This window comes from Suricata suricatta, chromosome 8 (assembly GCF_006229205.1).
Source record: "Suricata suricatta isolate VVHF042 chromosome 8, meerkat_22Aug2017_6uvM2_HiC, whole genome shotgun sequence".
NCBI lineage: Eukaryota > Metazoa > Chordata > Mammalia > Carnivora > Herpestidae > Suricata > Suricata suricatta.
The window spans coordinates 380,749-398,026 of NC_043707.1; the positions used below are offsets into that span (position 1 = coordinate 380,749).

General features: G+C 49.1%; 1 protein-coding gene and 1 long non-coding RNA gene across 2 annotated transcripts in view; one reads left to right on the top strand and one right to left on the bottom strand.

Moving 5' to 3' along the window:
* Positions 1 to 17,278, top strand: part of RAB11FIP3 (RAB11 family interacting protein 3) — a 76,802-nt gene that overhangs the window by 25,368 nt on the left and 34,156 nt on the right. The window contains exon 5 of the mRNA XM_029948961.1: positions 13,063 to 13,156. Coding sequence (XP_029804821.1) covers positions 13,063 to 13,156 — 94 coding nt within the window. The remainder of the gene's footprint in view (positions 1 to 13,062; positions 13,157 to 17,278) is intronic.
* On the bottom strand, positions 5,701 to 8,592 carry LOC115298158. The gene is made up of 2 exons (XR_003911623.1): positions 8,529 to 8,592; positions 5,701 to 6,814 (listed from the first exon to the last, which is right to left on the bottom strand). It is a non-coding gene; the product is annotated as an uncharacterized LOC115298158 (long non-coding RNA).

The following is a 17,278-nucleotide window of genomic DNA, read 5'->3' on the forward strand; positions in this document are numbered from 1 at the left end:
ATGAAAATTTAGCACTGTGAATCTCTAAACATCTAGACTCTTAAATTATTTATATGAGAGATGGGCAAAACCAGAGTCATAATTAATTTATAGTTTTAACCTATTCCAAGTCAGTATATTGTCAGCATTTCTCAGCTAACATATACCTACTTCCACAACATGATTTTTGTGGCTAGTTTTCCATAATATGAGTGAATATGCTGGAATTGGATTAATTCTCGTCGGTATGTTAGATTTTCACTTTTTGACATCATAAGCTTTCATGTAGCTGAATCTTCCAGCGCAATCTTTATTATTTCCTTAAGTTAAAGTGTTAAACATGGAATTGCTGGGGGAACCATACAGATTTTAAGACTTTATGTTTTGTGACCAGACTGTCCTCTAGGAACGTGCTGCCGGTGTGATTCAGGAGAGACGGCTGCTGCGGTGTGCACGCTTGCGTGATGGCACGTGATGGTCCTCTGGCGCCGGAGACTCTGCTTTCTGCGTCATCCGGTGCTGGTGGGGAGGGGGCCGCCCAGGCGCCCCCTAAAAGTCTGAGGGAGAAAACTCTCATGTTATGAGTTCCTGTAGAGTTCTTTTTACTGTGTTATTATTTTTATAAGTTTCAGAAATAGGCCATTGGTCTATATCATTAAGTAAGCAATAAATAGTGACTTTGTTTTGGTTTAACAGTCTTCTTTCAAAGAGCAGTGTGCAGACGATGAAGGCGGAGAAAAATGTCATGATGTTGAACAGACTGAGAACTCAAAGAATATTCTTTTTGTACAGACGGAAACGTTTTCTCCACTGTTGAGTGATTTCTTGGTAATTAGAGAAACCAGACCCCTAGACTTGAAGTCAGTTCTACAGTAAACTTTATTTGGCAGTGGTGGTCTGAGGTTCCAAGATTTCATGGCTGAGCGTTTTAAAGTTTCTGGAATGTTTCAGTCCTGTCAACATGGGATCCTAGATACTGTTCCGGTCTAGGAATTGTCATTTCTAGATTTAAACCTAATCTCAAAAAAAACCCAGAAACCACGCCAAGGCACACAGGAGTCACTCTCATCTGGTCTGGTGTTGGGAATGAGGTCTGGGGGCCATCATCCCCAGTCACGCAGCTGAACTGTGGGCCCCGGTACTGGGTCCCCCATGGGGAGAAACGCCCTGCTGGAAGACCCGAGGGAGCTGCGGGGAAGACTGAGTCTTCTGGGCTTCACCCACTTCACTCACCAAGGTGGGTTGTAGACGCCCAGCGCACACACAGGGTCTGTGTTGAGGCTGTGGGTGGTTAGGTCCCGTACACTAATGACTATCCGTCTCACGGACCTATGAAACTGTGTCTGTTCTTATCTAGTAAAACAGGCACACTTCCTTTAGAGGCCGTGCCATGTTCCCAGGCATGTTCCCAGGCGTGTTCTGTGGTCGGAGGCACCTTCCCAGGAGACAGAGGGACTGTTTGTGCCATGTCCTGATTACAGCCCTTAAAGGGCTTGTTTTCGGTGATGACTGTGCTGGGCCCTGCGGCGAGCATTCAGCACCACCTCATTAATTCTCAGGGAGGTGCCATTATGAGTCTGGACTTCTGTGATTGGCATCGTGGGCAGGCTGCCCTGCAGGGCGGCTCTGGGATCCCTATTCTTCCAGAGGAGAGAGAGGCCTTTCCTTGAGGCAGAGCATGGGGCCCAGGAGGGCGTAGGGTTCCCCAGTGGGGAGATGGCGGTCTGTAAACATAAAAGGGAGACGTGGAGGCTGGCTCTGGGTGCGTATCCCTGCCAGGAGAAGCAGGTGTTCTTACGGGACATGGTCTATGTTGGCCACAGTCAATCCGCCGTAGTGATAAGCCCATGAGTCTCCTGACTGGCTTCCCCCTGTTGCTTCCAGCTCCTCGTTGTAGTGACGGATCCCTCTTCCCTACGTGCACGTTCGCTGAGCCCCTGTTGTGGGCCAGGTGCTGCTCTCGCCCGCGGGGTGTGGCATGGAGCAAAGCGGACCGGAACGCAGGTCTTCCCTCCTTGTTTCAGATGCACTGTATCTGTAAAGTGCAATAGGATTTAGTAGCACAGCACGTATGTTCCTAAAGCCTATTTTATAGAATGAATCATTTTCCCACTTATTCCATTATATTCTCAGAAACATTCTAGAAAAATAAAATTTTTCACCTGAAGATTAGCCTGAAGAAAAGGTACACATTGATGATATCAAGTTAAAGTTAACATGTCTGATGTTCATCAGAGCCTGAACTGAAGTTCTACATGGATCTTACTGAGAATTTTGCTCAGAACCACTGATGACTGTGAACAATATGAGCATGTCAGTGGCCTGCAGAAAGGGGTGAGGTGAAAGGTTTAAAGCCAGCATTCAGATAAGCTGAGTTTCTTCTAAACAGAGTGAACTGATTTAAAACACAGGGTGGAAGTCATATCTCAATAAAACGATTATTTAAAAAAAAGTAAGATGGGTATGGTAAGCTAATGATGGCCCCTGCAGATGCGGGTTCCACTTCCTGGAGCCTGTGAAGCAACCTTAGATGACAAAAGGGCTTTGCTGGTGGGTCTTGGGGCGCTTGGGCGGCTAGGTCAGTTAAGCATCTGACTCTTGGTTTTCAGCGTGGGTCATGATCTTGTAGTTTGTGAGTTTGAGCCCTGCATCAGGCTCCACGCTGACCGTGCAGAGCTGCTTAGGATGCTGTCTCTCAAAATAAATAAACTTAAAAAGATACAAATTAAAGGTCTTGAGATGGGGTTTTCTTGATGCGCCCCACGTGTGATTGCAAGGGCCCTTCTGAGAGGGAGGCAGAGGGGCATTTAGTGCAGAAGAGGAGGTGGCGACGTGGTGACCGAAGCAGAGACTGGGGTCTTCCGCCACAAGCCAAGGAAGATTGGACAAACTGTGAACAGGGTCTTCAAGCATAAATGGTCAAGCATAGTCCCTGAAAAAGTTATTTGACATAGTAGTTGGTGCCAAGCCGACTTACTAGGGGTTAAAAAGTTCTGTCCGCTGCTCTGCATCCAAGATCCCAGAGTCCTGGTGTGACACTGTCCTGTAGGCTTAGGGAATGTAACATGGGGAGCTCACTGTTGTTCCGTTTGTCCCCTAGACAGTCACAGGTACAGAGTCATCGCCCTTGGGTCGTTATGTCCCCTAGACAGTCACAGGTAAAGAGTCATCGCCCTTGGTCCATTTGTCCCCTAGACAGTCACAGATACAGAGTCATCGCCCTTGGTCCATTTGTCCCCTAGACAGTCACAGGTACAACGTCATTGCTGCTTAGGAGGAAGCTGGAATCATCTGTTATTTATGTCAAGCTTTCAAAGGCCCTGAGAACAAAGTTGTGGCATTTCTTCTTTATTTTTCTGATCTAAGAACTCAAACTAGTGCCCACTCTGGTGAGCACATAGCTTTTTCAGCTTTCTTACACTAAGTATGTCACTATAATAACTTACCAAGCATCTTTACATTTCTGAGATTCCTTCACTTACCTCCGTTAAAATGAACCACCCAGCAAAATCCCCCTACTCAAGTGCATATCTGTACTCTTCATGATTACTAAGACCAAGAGTTTGCTTCTTCAGAGTTTAACCTAGAATAAATGACTCATTGATTCCTGATGCCTGTGGTATTTGAAACTTATTTTCAGGGGAACGTCACAGAAAGAACTCTTACTAGTAATTTAGCTGTGTGTGACATACCTGTGTCTGTTAGTCTAAGTGGTTTTCTGTGACGGAGCGGGAAGTGTTACCGTGTGGGTCCTGTTTAGGTGAGGAACGGTGCACACTTCTACCTGCTTGTGCTTCCTCTGCGCGTCTGTCCTCAGCTCCTACTCCTGATGGGTCTCTGTTAAAAAATTGTTTAATGTTTATTTTTGAGAGAGAGGGAGAAAGAAAGACTGTAAGCAGGGGAGGGGCAGGGAGAGAGGGAGACAGAATCTATAGTAGGCTCCAGGCTCTGTGCAGCCTGATGTGTGGTTTGAACTCACGAACTGCGAGATCATGACCTGAGCTAAAGTCAGATACTTAACGCACTGAGCCACCCAGGCGCCCCCTGATGGATCTGTCTTGCTGCATCACATGAATTCTTTTTTTTTTTCTTTTCTTTTTTTTTTTTTGAGAGTCAGTGGGGAGGGGCAGAGGGAGAGAGGGAACCTTGAGCAGGCTCCTTGTTCAGCACGTAGGCCGGCGTGGAGCTTGAACTCCTGAACCATGAGATCATAATCTGAGCTGAAACCAAGACTCAGATGCTTAACGGACTGAGCACCCAGGGGCCCCTCACATGAATTCTTAACCCACCTCTTGTACTTAGACTTTGTAAGAGTCCTTGTGTCTGACATTCTTATGATTACGTGTGATTGGTAAGAGTCCTGTGAGAAACACTGTTCAATAAGGAAACGAATGTAGAGCCAAACCAGAAGTTTGGATTATACTACTCCCCCCGTCTTCCCAAAACATGGGAAGTTCACTACTCTTTTCTCCTTTTCTTCTGTTTCGTGCTTAAGAGATGTGGATCCTAGGCCCGTACCTGTGCTGTCTGTTCCCTCAGGTGTAAGGACACACTTCTGGTGAGGAACGCCAGACATCCTCGGGAGCCTGGGGTTGGGAGTGAACCTGAGGGCTGGCCGATGGCCTCTGGTGGCTCTTAGGAGGGGAGGGATTCTTGGAGAAGTGGCAAGTGGGAACATCCCATCCACGGCGCTTTCCTGCTACCCCCCTGAATTTAATAAGGCTCTTGTGATCCCACGTCAGAAGTTGCTTCCCTCCGGATGAAGTTTGTCCTCCGCTGAAAAGCTGATTGTTAATAAATTGCACGAGGGCAGTGGAGACTGCAAAGTAACAATAGCTCTGAGATTATGAGAATCAAAAGGATTTGGATTCCTATAGCTGAGGCTTTCCCGAACAATTTAAGTCAAAACGTCTTCGCAATTCACACTTGCTTTGCAAGAAAGAACTGATCTGTCATGAAAATTTTCATCATTTTAATAATCTAATAGAAGAGGGCATATGAATGGCAAATTTTTACTTCCACACCCAGTTTTTGCTTTTTTGTGCCTCTCCCTCCTGTTTTTTTGCTTCATTAAAGTATGTGAGTCTGCACTTAAAAACTGTCTTACTGTCATGGAAGTTTGCAAGCATGTCCGGCAGTCAAGGCGGTCGTGAGATAACCCTGTGGCGCCCGTTGCTCGGCAGAACTGCTGGCTCCCGGAAGCTGCGTCCCTGTCAGTGTCAGCAGGGAGGGCAGGGCTCTCGTGTCATTTACTCATATAAACACTCAGTATCTGTTTCTAAAACATAGCGATTCTTTTCTTAAAAAGTTACATGCCATTACCATATCTAAATAATTAAAATAATTCTTTGAGGTGCCTGGCTGGTTCAGTTGGTAGGCGTGCAACTCTTGATCTTACCGTGTGAATTCAAGCCCCGCGTTGGGGGCAGAGTTTACCTTAAGAAAAAATAAATTCCTTGATGTTATCAGTTCCTTTGTTAGCACCACCCAGAGGTAAACAGATGCTAACATGTTGCTGTTTGTTGGGTTTCTTGTTAAGAGATCGCACATTACTGACGCAGCTCAGCATCACGCCACCCTTCTCCCTCCTCACCTGTCTTTCTCCGTTTCCCCCAGAAGAACCACAACCTTAAACGTCTACTGAGGGTCATAGCTCTGTCTATTTGAAACATGCCAGGCCTATTTCCACAGATGTCAGTAAAAAAGTGACACATAAACATCTTTCCTGACTCCTGTTTATAAACTTTGAAAATTACATGACATTTAGTATTTTCTCATTTTAGCAAAATGAGTTAGTTTTTGCTCATCCCTAAGTAAGGAGAGTTGGAAACAGCGTCTTGAGCGTCGGTGCCTGCTGTGCCGCACGCCTCCGGTGCAGAGGCAGGTGGCACTGTCTGTGCCAGAGAGCTCTGGGCGCCTCAGGCCCTGGCTGCTCCCTTCGGGTGGGTGCCGTTGGGGGTGCGCCGGCTGGCACATCTCAGGGCAGCTAGGAGGGCTTTTTGACAGCAGCAGGGAAAACCCAGTGTCCATGTGCTTTATCATAAGAAGTGCAGACGCCAGAAGGGGGTGGTCCTCAGAAATGACCTGTAGTCAGCCTTTTGCGAGTTGCTGCCCTCCCTCCCGCACCTGCCCACTCGTGCGGCTGATGGGAGCTTTACGAATAGCCAGAGGGAGCCCCAGGACCAGGCATGCATTAACCTCACGGCTTCTCCCCCCCACAGAATAGCACAATTTGTTTATGCTTTTTTATGTTGATGGACGTTTCGGTTGTTGCCATTTTTTTGACCATAACAACTAAAGCTTCTCTGATCGTTCACGAACAAAGGGAATTCCCAAACGGTTCTCCAGCGAGGTTGTGTGATCCCGCATTCACGACCACAGTGCCTGAGAGCTCCGGCTTCTCTCCGTCCTCCCGAACCCTCGGGTGCCCGGCGTGGCCAGTCTCCTTAACGTCAGCCATTCACATAGGCATGCACGTCATCGTTGACGTTTTAATTTGACTTTCCCTAATGACTAATGATGTTGGTTTGAATCATTTTAAATCTGTTGGAACTTGTTTTCTGTTTTCAGATGGTAGTCTCTTGGTACTTGAGAGGAACGTTTCTCTACACTCTTTGGCTGGAGTGTTCTAGAAATGTGAGATGGAGGTGACTTCCGATAAGACAGGCTTTCTTGCAAATGTTACAGTCTAGGTGTGGTGGCAACACCAAGGTGCAGAAACGCAGGGGTGGGGGGGAGGTCTCTCCTCATGCTGTGTGACAGCTGCGTCTTCAGCTGGCCCTGACCGTGGGCAGCAAACCTTCCCCGGCTTCTCCTCCCTCTTCTGTGCCCGCGTCTGTAGCAGAAACAACAGGTTTGGTAGTGAGTTTCTGAGAGTAACCCCCAGGCCTCCCCTGCAGGACTAGGCTGTGTTGTCTGAAGCTGCTTGCCGAGTGGCTGTCTGGCCCCTGGCGTCCCTGTGGCCTGCGGTGTGCGGTCTCCGCATCCTGGAGAGGCCGGGGCCCTGCCGACCCCTCTGCTGCCCATTCTTGAGCTTGGCTTTCCGGCTCTGCTGGATTATGCAAGAAAGGGCATGTTCTTATTTTTCAGGCTCCTTACTTTTTCTAAAAGCTTCTGAATGGAGTACTTCGGGCCTAGAGAATTAGAATCATCCCCAAATCATCAGCCACTTGGAGGCTGATTTATTCTCCAAACTACAAAAGTGTAAAGTGGACTTGGAAAATGTATACTTTAATTCATCTTTGTTCATTCTAACATTGTAACATGTCTAAAGGTCTCCTCCTAGTTAATGATTTGCTTAAAAAGCATTGGGTTAATGTTTCAGAATGAGCAACTTGGTACTTTGTGTTCAATTAGTTGCTTCATTGTTGAAATTCTTAGGATTTTTTTTTTTAAGTAAGCTCTATGTTCAGTGTGAGGCTTGAAAGCATGAACTCACAATTCTGAGATCAAGAGTTACATGCTTTACTGACTAAGCCAGCCAGGTGCCCCCAAATTTTTAGGAATCTTGAGGCCAGCTTTGTCAGCATGGACTCCAGGTTAGGTATCTGTTAAGGTTTCTGGCAAGATTCTCACTAGACACCACGTGCTTTAGGAATGAAGTCTTTTGTAAATAAGAAAGGAGGCCTTTTATAAATAATTCCTATTCAGGTGTTTCAAGAAGTCAGTGGCTGCATGGACTTACAAGACCCGTATCTCAGTGGCACACAAGGCCCTGGGGTGGTTGGTTGGTGGCCAGCATCTCTGGCTCATCTCCGGCTCGAGGGCTCCACACCCTTAGGGCCATTCACCTTGAGCCAGTCCTACTCAGTCTGGCTTTATGTTACCCAGATAGTGTGGGGAGAGGGCTGAACACGGCCACCTGCCAGCCTGCCCCGTGCTGAGGAGGCGCTGGGGGACATTTGTGGGTGTTGTGGATTAATGGGTTTGCCCTCAGCCAGGGCTCATGCCCATCGGCGCCTTAGTTCTGGTTTTCCACCTTTGTATAAATTTTTTGATGTTTATTTTTGAGAGAGAGTGCATGCAAGCAGGGGAAGGGCAGGGCTGGGGGACAGAGGATCCAAAGCTGACTCCACATCGTCAGCCCAAAGCCCGACATGGGGCTCGAACTCACGAACCGTGAGATCATGACCTGAGCCGAAGTCAGGAGACAGACACTTAACTGACTAGCCACCCAGGTGCCCCTAAACATGATTTTAAAAAGCAGTATATTTGAATCCGAATCCAAAAAGCCCTTCCATGGTCACAGATTGCTACATCCCTCAGTCTCTTAGTGAGGGCTTCCTCTCCGTTCTTCTTACTTTGTGTGTGGTTTTTTTTTTCGAGAGACAGAGAGAGACAATGCGAGTAGGGGAGGGTCAGAGAGAGAGGGAGACACAGAATCCGAAGCAGGCTCCAGGCTCTAAGCTGTCAGCACAGAGCCTGACGCGGGGCTTGAACCCACAAACCGTGAGATCATGACCTGAGCTGAAGCTGGACCGTCAGCCCAACCGACTGTGCCCCCTAGGCGCCCCCCATTCTTCTTACTTTGAAAGCAGAAGGTCACTCACCTGTCTCTGTCAGGGCCCCCATGGATGGGGTTGGCTGGTTACATCCATGCAACATTGTTGACACGTGTCGCTTTGATCACTGTATTTCTTGTAAATTGGTAGTTTGGTTCAGGTTTGGATTAGGTGGTATTGCATGCTTCTGTCAGGAGGCGTGTGGCGTCTGGCCTTCTGTGGCCTCAGGAAGCACTGAGGGTCATTGACTCTGCGTGACTTCACTGGGGATTGCAGGTGTGACGTTTGGATCCAATGTCTAGCTGGATGCTCTGTAAAGAGAAGCCTGTCCTGAACGAGTTTCTAACTACTTGATCCTTTCCCGTTGTTCTCACAGTCATAAGCTGGTTCCCTCACGTCCTCCGCTGACGACCAGTTGTTTCTGTTTTCTGTTGTGTTTTCACCAGAACCTGCCTGCACGCATGAGGCATGTTTGATGTGTTTGGCTCCATGGAGCTATCATTCTCATCAGTGCCCGTGTTCTCTCATTTTGGGCTGTGACAGCCTCTTCACATTGACCCCTGTGTAACTGGATGTCACCCAGAGAGTCTTTGGTGGCTTCTTTGCCCTCAGGCATAACAGGATTCTGGGCTCCGCATGCACGCTTCCTGACAGGTCTCCGAGGGTCCTGGGTCCTTGGAGTGGGAAATGGGGGTCCAGCCTGGATATGAGGGCAGCTTGCTTTTAACTGGACAGAGCTGGAAAGTCTTCGTTTTGTTTTAACACGTTGTGAGCGATACTTCATCGTGATGCTGCAGATTCAAATTCAGGATTTTTGAGGTGTTTGCTTAATACTTTCACTCTCGTATCTCTTTCTCCTTTGTCAGTCACATGAGGGGGCCTGTCCTGAACAACACTTCAGATGAGGGGATTGTAATATTGCTTATTACTTGGTATTGCTGCTGAAAAGTTTAATGATAATCAAATTTTCTTTTATAGTCACTTCAATTTTGCATAGCTATTTAGAGGATTTTCTTTCCTTTAAAGTCCAAGACATTCACCAGAGTAAGCCCCAATTGGAGACCCAATGTGCTCTTTCAATATGTAGTTAGAATTATTATAATTTAAAATTTTTTTTAACATTTATTCATTTTTGAGAGAGAGAGGGAGAGGGAGGGAGGGAGGGAGAATGAATGGGGGAGGGGCAGAGAGAGATGGAGACACAGAATCTGAAGCAGGCTCCAGGCTCTGAGCTGTCAGCACAGAACCTGATGCTGGGCTCGAACCTCCGAGCAGCAAGATCGTGACCTGAGCTGAAGTCAGATGCTTAGCCAACTGAGCCACCAGCTGCCCCAAAATTATTTTTTGTTTTAGAGAAGTTTGCTTAAATATAGTTGTAATATTCTGTACCTTTGATTTTTCTTCTCTGGGGCTTCTGTTATTCGTATTGTGAGAAATAAGCCCACTGCCTCAGTCAAAGGGGGGACGTGGGGCCTCAGAGTCGGAGCACAGTGCCCACTGTGCCAGTCAAAGGGGGGACGTGGAGACTCGGAGCACAGTGCCCACCACCCCAGTCAAAGGGGGGACGCGGGGCCTCGGAGCACAGTGCCCACTGCCCCCATCAAAAGGGAGACGCGGGGCCTCAGAGCACAGTGCCCACCGCGCCAGTCATAGGGGGGACGCGGGGCCTTGGAGCAGCGGAGCAAGGCTTTAGTCACTGTTCTCGCAGGAGCTGGTGTCGGGCACACTCTGGGTGGTCACAGCACTGTATCTCCTAGCACGTGAGTCCCTCCCCTGGCCTTTCATTGGCTGATACTGCAGAGGTCACAGCCTTACTCGAGGTCGCCTGTGCCCATGGAAGGCCAAAAAGTGGTCAAAATGGAACAGATGTACATGCCTTGAGGAGACGCAGGCTTCAGTTCTTTGGCGCATGCTCACTGCAGCGCTGCGAACCGGAGAGGGGAAAGAACCAGGAAGTAAGGTGCCTAAGGGTTTGGGACCCCATTACCCCGGGTGGGATGGGGGCTTCCTACATATTTCCACTAGGCTGCTAACCTGCTGTTGACTGGACAGCACAGCTTTTATTTGGTATTTCTGAAAATGAATCATCTCACTTCTCACTAATACAGTGAATTGTCTTCAATATTTGTCGCTTTCTCTTGAATCCTTTTTATCTCTTTGTTCATTTATTCTTAAAAGTTTTGTTGATGTATAAATTATGTGCTATAAAATTCATCTATCATAAGCGTACAATTGAGGGAATTTTAGTAAGTTTAAAGGATCGTGCAGCCACCACAGCCTCGTTGTGCAGCATGTCCACTCCCCGAAAGGTCCCTCATGCTGTCTGAGCCCGTCTCTCCTGCCCCACACGGTTCCAGGCAACCTCTGATCTGCCTTTTATCTCAGTAGAGTTGTCTTTCCGAAAGTGTTCTATAAGTGAAAGAATATAATTTGTGGGCTTTTGTGTCTGCCTTTTTCACTTGGTGGAATGTTTTTGAGAGCCCATCTATGTTGTGTGTGTCACTGTCTCATTCCTTTTTAGGGCTGAATAGCGGTCCGTCGGTCGGCTAGCCCGCCCCCGGTTTGCCCGGTCCTCCGTGGGGACGGCTGGGTTCCGCCTCCAACTGCAGGCGGAGCGAAGCCGCTTGCTGTGGCCGTGCGCGCACCGCTGTGGGTCCGCGTGGCGTTAGACGCTCTCCAGGGTCCCCAGGAGCGGGGTTGCTGTGTCATGTAGGGTGCTTGTGTTTGGCTCTCCAGCTGCTGAGCGGTTTTCCCCGCCGGCCAGACCATCACCGTGTGTTCCTCCTGGCAGTGTGTGATAGGCCAGCTCCGCCAGTGCCAGCGCCTGCCCTTGCCGGGTTTTTGAATACAGTCGTTCTAGTGGGTGACGACTCAGTTTTAATTTGCATTTCCCTGAGGACTCACAGTCTTGAGCATCTTTTCATGTGCTTATCAGCTGTTTGTCTATTTTTTTTTAATTTTTTTAAATGTTTTATTTATTTTTTAATACAGAGAGAGACAGAGCATGAGAGGCGTAGGGACAGAGAGAAGGAGACACAGAACTGGAAGCAGGCTCCAGGCTCTGAGCTGGCTGTTAGCACAGAGCCTGACGCGGGGCTCGAACCCACGAACGTGAGATCTGACCTGAGCCGAAGCTGGAGGCTTAACTGACTGAGCCACCCAGGCGCCCCTTTGTCTATCTTTAAAAAAAATTTTTTTTCTAGTGTTTGTTTTTGAGAGAGAGAGTGAGTGTGAGCTAGCATATAAACAGGGGAGGGGCAGAGAGAGATGGAGACACAGAATCTGAAGCAGGTTTCAGGCTCCCAGCTGTCAGCACAGAGCCCAAAACGGGGCTCAAACCCACACGCTATGAGATCACAACCTGAGCTGAAGCCAGATGTTTAACTGATGAGCCACACAGGCACCCCTAAATTTTTAAAAAATGTTTATTTAATTTTGAAAGAGAGAGACAGAACACGAGCAGGGAAGGGGCAGAGAGGGAGGAAGACACAGAACCTGAAGTAGGCTCCAGGCTCTGAGCTGTCAGCACAGAGCCTGACATGGGACTCAAACTCATGAACCGTGCGATTGTGACCTGAGCTGAAGTCAGATACTTACCTGACTGAGCCACCCAGGTGCCCCCCAGCCATTTGTCTATCTATCTTGTTTGGTGGCATGTCTATTTAAATGTATTGCCCATTAAAAAAATGTGGTGGTGTTAAATTGTAAGTTTTGTTTATACATTCTGGATACAAGTCCTTTACGGATATACGATTTGTTAAATATCTTCTCCCAGTCTAGGTCTTGTCTTTAAGTTTTACCAGTGGTGTCTTTTGAAGCACAAAAGTTTTAAATTTTGATGAAACACAGTTGACACTTGGAAGTATAAATGTAATTTCTTTCTGAAGAGTTTCATTCTCTAACATCCATGTGTGAATCATCTTTTATATCCAGCATCTTCTTGCTTAAGTTATTTTTACTAAAGACTCTGCACAGCTGGGAAGGCATGTCAGAATGGGTAGGTGGATCTGTGCTGTGGGAATAATCTAGGTACTGGCTAGAAGAATGTCTGAAACCTCACTTCTGATCTTCACAATCAGGAAGCATGACTCTTTTTTTAACGTTTATTTTTATTTATTTTGGTGGGGGGAGAGTGGGTGAGCACAAGCGGGGCAAGGGTGGGGGTGAGGGGGAGAGGATGAATGAATAAATGAATCCCAGGCAGGCTCTGAGCAGTCAGCGCAGAGCCTGATGCTGGTCTCGATCCCACAAACAGTGAGATCATGACCTGAGTCAAGAGTCAGATGTTTAACTGGTTGAGCCCCCCAGGTGCCCAAGAGGCCTGAGTATTGACCTTGAGAGCAAGGCCTTACCTCCCTGAGTCATGGTCCTGGGTGCTGCTGGCAGCTTGCTGGGAGGCCGCCTGTCCTTGGCTGGAGCTCTTGGTGGCCTTCAGACCAGAGGGGTCAGTGGCTCTTGTTTTCAGCACCACACCCTGCAAGAGGGGTGCTCCTCTGGATGTGGTGAAGGGGTCAGACGCGTGGTGTACCCTCCCTCTGATTTTGTGCGGCTTGGGTAACGTGCTCTCACTTGACAATTGCAGGTGAAGGACTTAACTAAATACTTGGACCCCGGCGGGCTGGGCGTGATCAGTTTTGAAGACTTCTACCGAGGGATCACCGCAATCAGGAGCGGAGGTCAGTCTCCCCACCTTGTGCTTCCTTCTCCGCACATTCTCTGTTCCAGCCCTTGTGCTGCTGTGCCCTCAGCCAGCCTTAGGAGTGCCCCTCACTCCTCAGGCTCCTTTGGCAGGGATTAACATCTTCCCTTCTCCTCGAAGCCCCTAAAATGCTCCGGGTTTCAGGGTGCCCTCTACCTCTTCTTTGTTCCTCATGCACCCTATCTTCCGGAACAATCTAACTCAGTCCCTTATCCATAATGTTAGGAAGCTACCTCCCCTTTCCCCAGACATACCACAGTGTTGAAAGGCTCACACGTGAGCACCGCATGCATGCTTGCTGTCGGTGCCCTGCAGGCTGCAGGTGGTCACTGTGTTCACGTTGTTGTGTGTCAGTCCCGTTTTTAATGGGATTCGTTTCAAATCACATGCTCCATACATCTCACCGTGAACACTGCAGCATGTGTTCCAGTCATTACCCAGAGTTCAGTACTTGTCTGTGGTCTTGAGAAAAGTTTACAGTGAATGCACAAATCTTAAGTAAATCTTAAGCCAGCTTGTGAATTTTGACAAGTTCTTATGCCTAATAACACAAATCTCCGTCAAGTGTTACCATCCCTGCAGACCTTTCCTCGAGGCCTCCATGTGGCCCCCCTGTCTCAGCCCCGTCTTGGCTCATTTTCATCGCCCTAGGTCAGTCTTGCCTCTTATGCGCTGACACAAAGGAAATGATCAGTATGTGCTTTTGCATCTGGCTTCTCCCCATGTGCGACATCGTTGAGACCCACACATGTTGCATGGTCGGAGTCCGTGTCTCGATCCCACAGCACTGCTCCGTTGTATGCTTGTACCACGTGTCGTTTGTCTCTGCCTGGGGTGGACACTCGTTTGGGGGCTGGAATGTTCCCAGCTTGGCGCTGTTAGTAGTAAAGGCCCTAGTGACATTTGTGTGTAGGTCTTTGTGTGGGCGCGTGTCCTCATGCCGCCGGGGCCTGTGCACAGAGGCGGGGCGGCTGGTCTTCTGGGTGTGAGCTTAGTGTCTGCGTGCTCTCAAGTGCCTGCGTTCTGTCCCTTCTCGTCTAATTCTGGGGCTCTGAGAGCCCTCTTTTTCTCCGGCCCCAGCTGCAGTCAGCTGTGTGGGGGTGATGGTGGCCGAAGGGCACTGGTTGCAGACCCTTCCCTTCTTCCTGCACTTGTCAGAGAAGGAGGAGGAAGAAGAGACCTGGGCAGGACCTGCAGTGGCTCGGTCAAGGGAGACCCTTGGACCCCAAGTCTTATCTGTAGTTGTGGGCAGAGTCACCTATCTTGTCTGTCCTTTGTCCACTGTGTCACCCAACCGTGTCCTCTAGGAGCTGGGTTTCCTATGACGCTGAGCCCAGGCGGCTCTGAGATGTGCTCTGGGTATGGAGACCTGTGTGAGCACTACCGTAGTCCGGGGGCCCTGCAGTCCTCTGGGTCCAGAGCACAAGCTGAGGGAGGGACTGGTCCATATCTTGGCTGGGGCCATGCCACAGAACCGTGCAGGCCGGCTCTAGGGAGGAGCCCTCGGTGAGGAGGCCTGGAGGGGAGCCTGGTGAGGGCGGCTGCAGTGAGGTCTGGTCCAGGTGGCGGAGCTGTCCTGAGGTCTACGTGGCGAGCATGGCTGAGGCCAACCACGGGAAGGCTGTAGGCCCTGGGGCCGTGGTGAGGGTGCCACCCGCTCCTGGGCACCTGGGGCCTGGGGAGAGACATGTAGGGCAGGTGAGGTAGGAGGCCCTCTGGAGGTGGTACTGGCAGGGGATGGGAGACGTGGGCAGTGCCATGTGGGCAGGGGGAGGAGGAAGAGAGCCTTCAGGTGCAGTGTGAGTGTTTAGGCTTAGCACCACATACCTCCGTCTGTACCCCCGTAATGAGTATGTTGTAATCCTTAGGGGATTTTCGGAGGTTAGACATGCAGTTAACACAGGAAGTGACTTAGGCCTTCACCCCTTTGCCCAAAGAGTTTGATGGTGGCTTCATGCACATTTGGGCCTCTGCTCCACTTTCAGTGCCTGCGGTGGCTTCCTAAATGGAGCACCTTCCCGTGCCCCTGGCCGGGCTCCATAGGACCTCCTTGGGCCACTGCACCTGTGCCCAGGACCCCTGGGATGGCTTTGTGCTCCAACAACTTCTTTCAGTAAACCTTTGAGGAACTCTAAGTATATGCTTTTTTCTCTTTGTTTTAAAATCCAGTATGATTTCTCTGATTCATCAATTCTTTAGAAGTTGTTTTAATTTCTAAATTCTTTTAATGTTTATTTTTGAGAGGGAGACAGAGCATGAGCAGGGGAGGGGGAGGGGCAGAGAGAAAGAGGGAGACACAGAATTCGAAGGAGGCTCCAGGCTCTGAGCTGTCAGTACAGAGCTCGACGCAGGGCTCAAATCGGCAAGCCGTGATATCATGGCCTGAGCCGAGGTCGGATGCTCAGACTCTAAACCGACTGAGCCACCCAGGCGTCCTGGTTTCTAAACGTATTTTATTTTTTTAATGTTTTTACTTATTTTTGAGAGAGAGAGAGAGACAGCGTGAGCAGGGGAGGCTCAGAGAGAGAAGGAGTCACAGGATCTGAAGACAGCCTCCAGGCTCTGAGCTAGCTGTCTGCACAGAGCCCGATGTAGGGCTTGAACCCACGAACCGTGAGATCATGACCTGAGCCGAAGCCGGACGCTTAACCGACAGAGCCACCGAGGCGCCTTTCTAAATGTATTTTAAAATCTAGTCATTAAGTGTTGACAGCTCAGAGCCTGGAGCCTGCTTCGGATTCTGTGTCTCCCTCTCTCTCTCTGCTCCTCTGTTCGTGCTCTCTTTTTTTCTCAAAAATAAACATTAAACAAGCAAACAAATAAAAATCTAGTCATTAGGGGCTCCTGGGGGGCTTAGTTGGTTTAGCAGCAGACTTTGGTTCGGGTCATGATCTCACATTCATGAGTTCAGGCCCTGGGTTGGGCTCTCCGCTGTCCGCTCCGAGCGTGCTTCATATTCTCTGTCTCCCTCTCTCTGCCCCTTCCCTGCTCACGTTCTTTCAAAAATAAATAAATAAACATTAAAAAAAACTTAAAGAAATCTTGTCATTAATTTTAAACCAATTGTGTGTGATAGAGAGTGGTATCTCTATCTTTACTCTTTTTTTATGTTTATTTATTTTTGAGAAAGAGAGAAGAGAAGGAGGAGAAGGAGAAAAGAAGGAGAAGGGGAGGGGCAGAGAGAGAGGGAGACACAGAATCTGAAGCAGGCTCTAGGCTCTGAGCTGCCAGCACAGAGCCCCACATAGGACTTGAACCCACGAACCACAGGATCATGACCTGAACCAAAGTCCAGCACTTCCCCGGCTGAACCCCCCGGGTGCTCCTGTGCTCACTCTCTGACATTTGTCGAGTATATTTTGTGCTGTGCCATGCAGCCGGGTTTTGCACCTGTGCTGTGCGTGCTCAATGGAATCCTCACTCTCGAACCAAAGTACACGGGCTCGTGAGCGCACGCTCGAGACTTCGTGCGTTTGTTTGATCTCAGTGTCACAGGGAGGAGACACGTCTCCCACCAAGGCGGTGGCGTCATTAGTCTTAGATAGCAGTATTTCCCCCTTGTGCTGGGTGGCTGGTGATGGAGTCTGAGGAGCCCAGAACCGGCGGGGTCACTGGAGACGGCCTCACAGCTCTGCCTCACGGACTGGGGGTAGGAAGGCGACAGGTGCTTGGAGGCCAAGCCTAAGACCCCAGAAAACAATTAATATCGCCAGGAGAAACAAGAAGCTGAAAAAGAGGGGAAGCATGCTTGTAGAATACTGCATGGTTGGGGAATGAATGCTGTTCTACACAGTCATGATAATTACCCAGATTGACTATTTATGTCACTGAAGACTGGACTTAGCCATTGTGGAAGGTTGGGAGAGGGAAAATGGAGGAGGTATGTTAAAATCCTCAAGTACTGTGCAGGATGTTGGTAGAAAATTCTAGAACCCAGGAGCTCACAGGAGCTGCTTAGAAACACCATGTAGAGGGCCATGGACAACAGGCCAAGGACACGAGGACTGCCTTGTGCCGCCTCTGCCTGGCAGCACCGTCCCGTTGTCCAACCACGAGTGGGTGAAGTATGCCCCCAGATCTGTTGGGACCACTCGGTGTC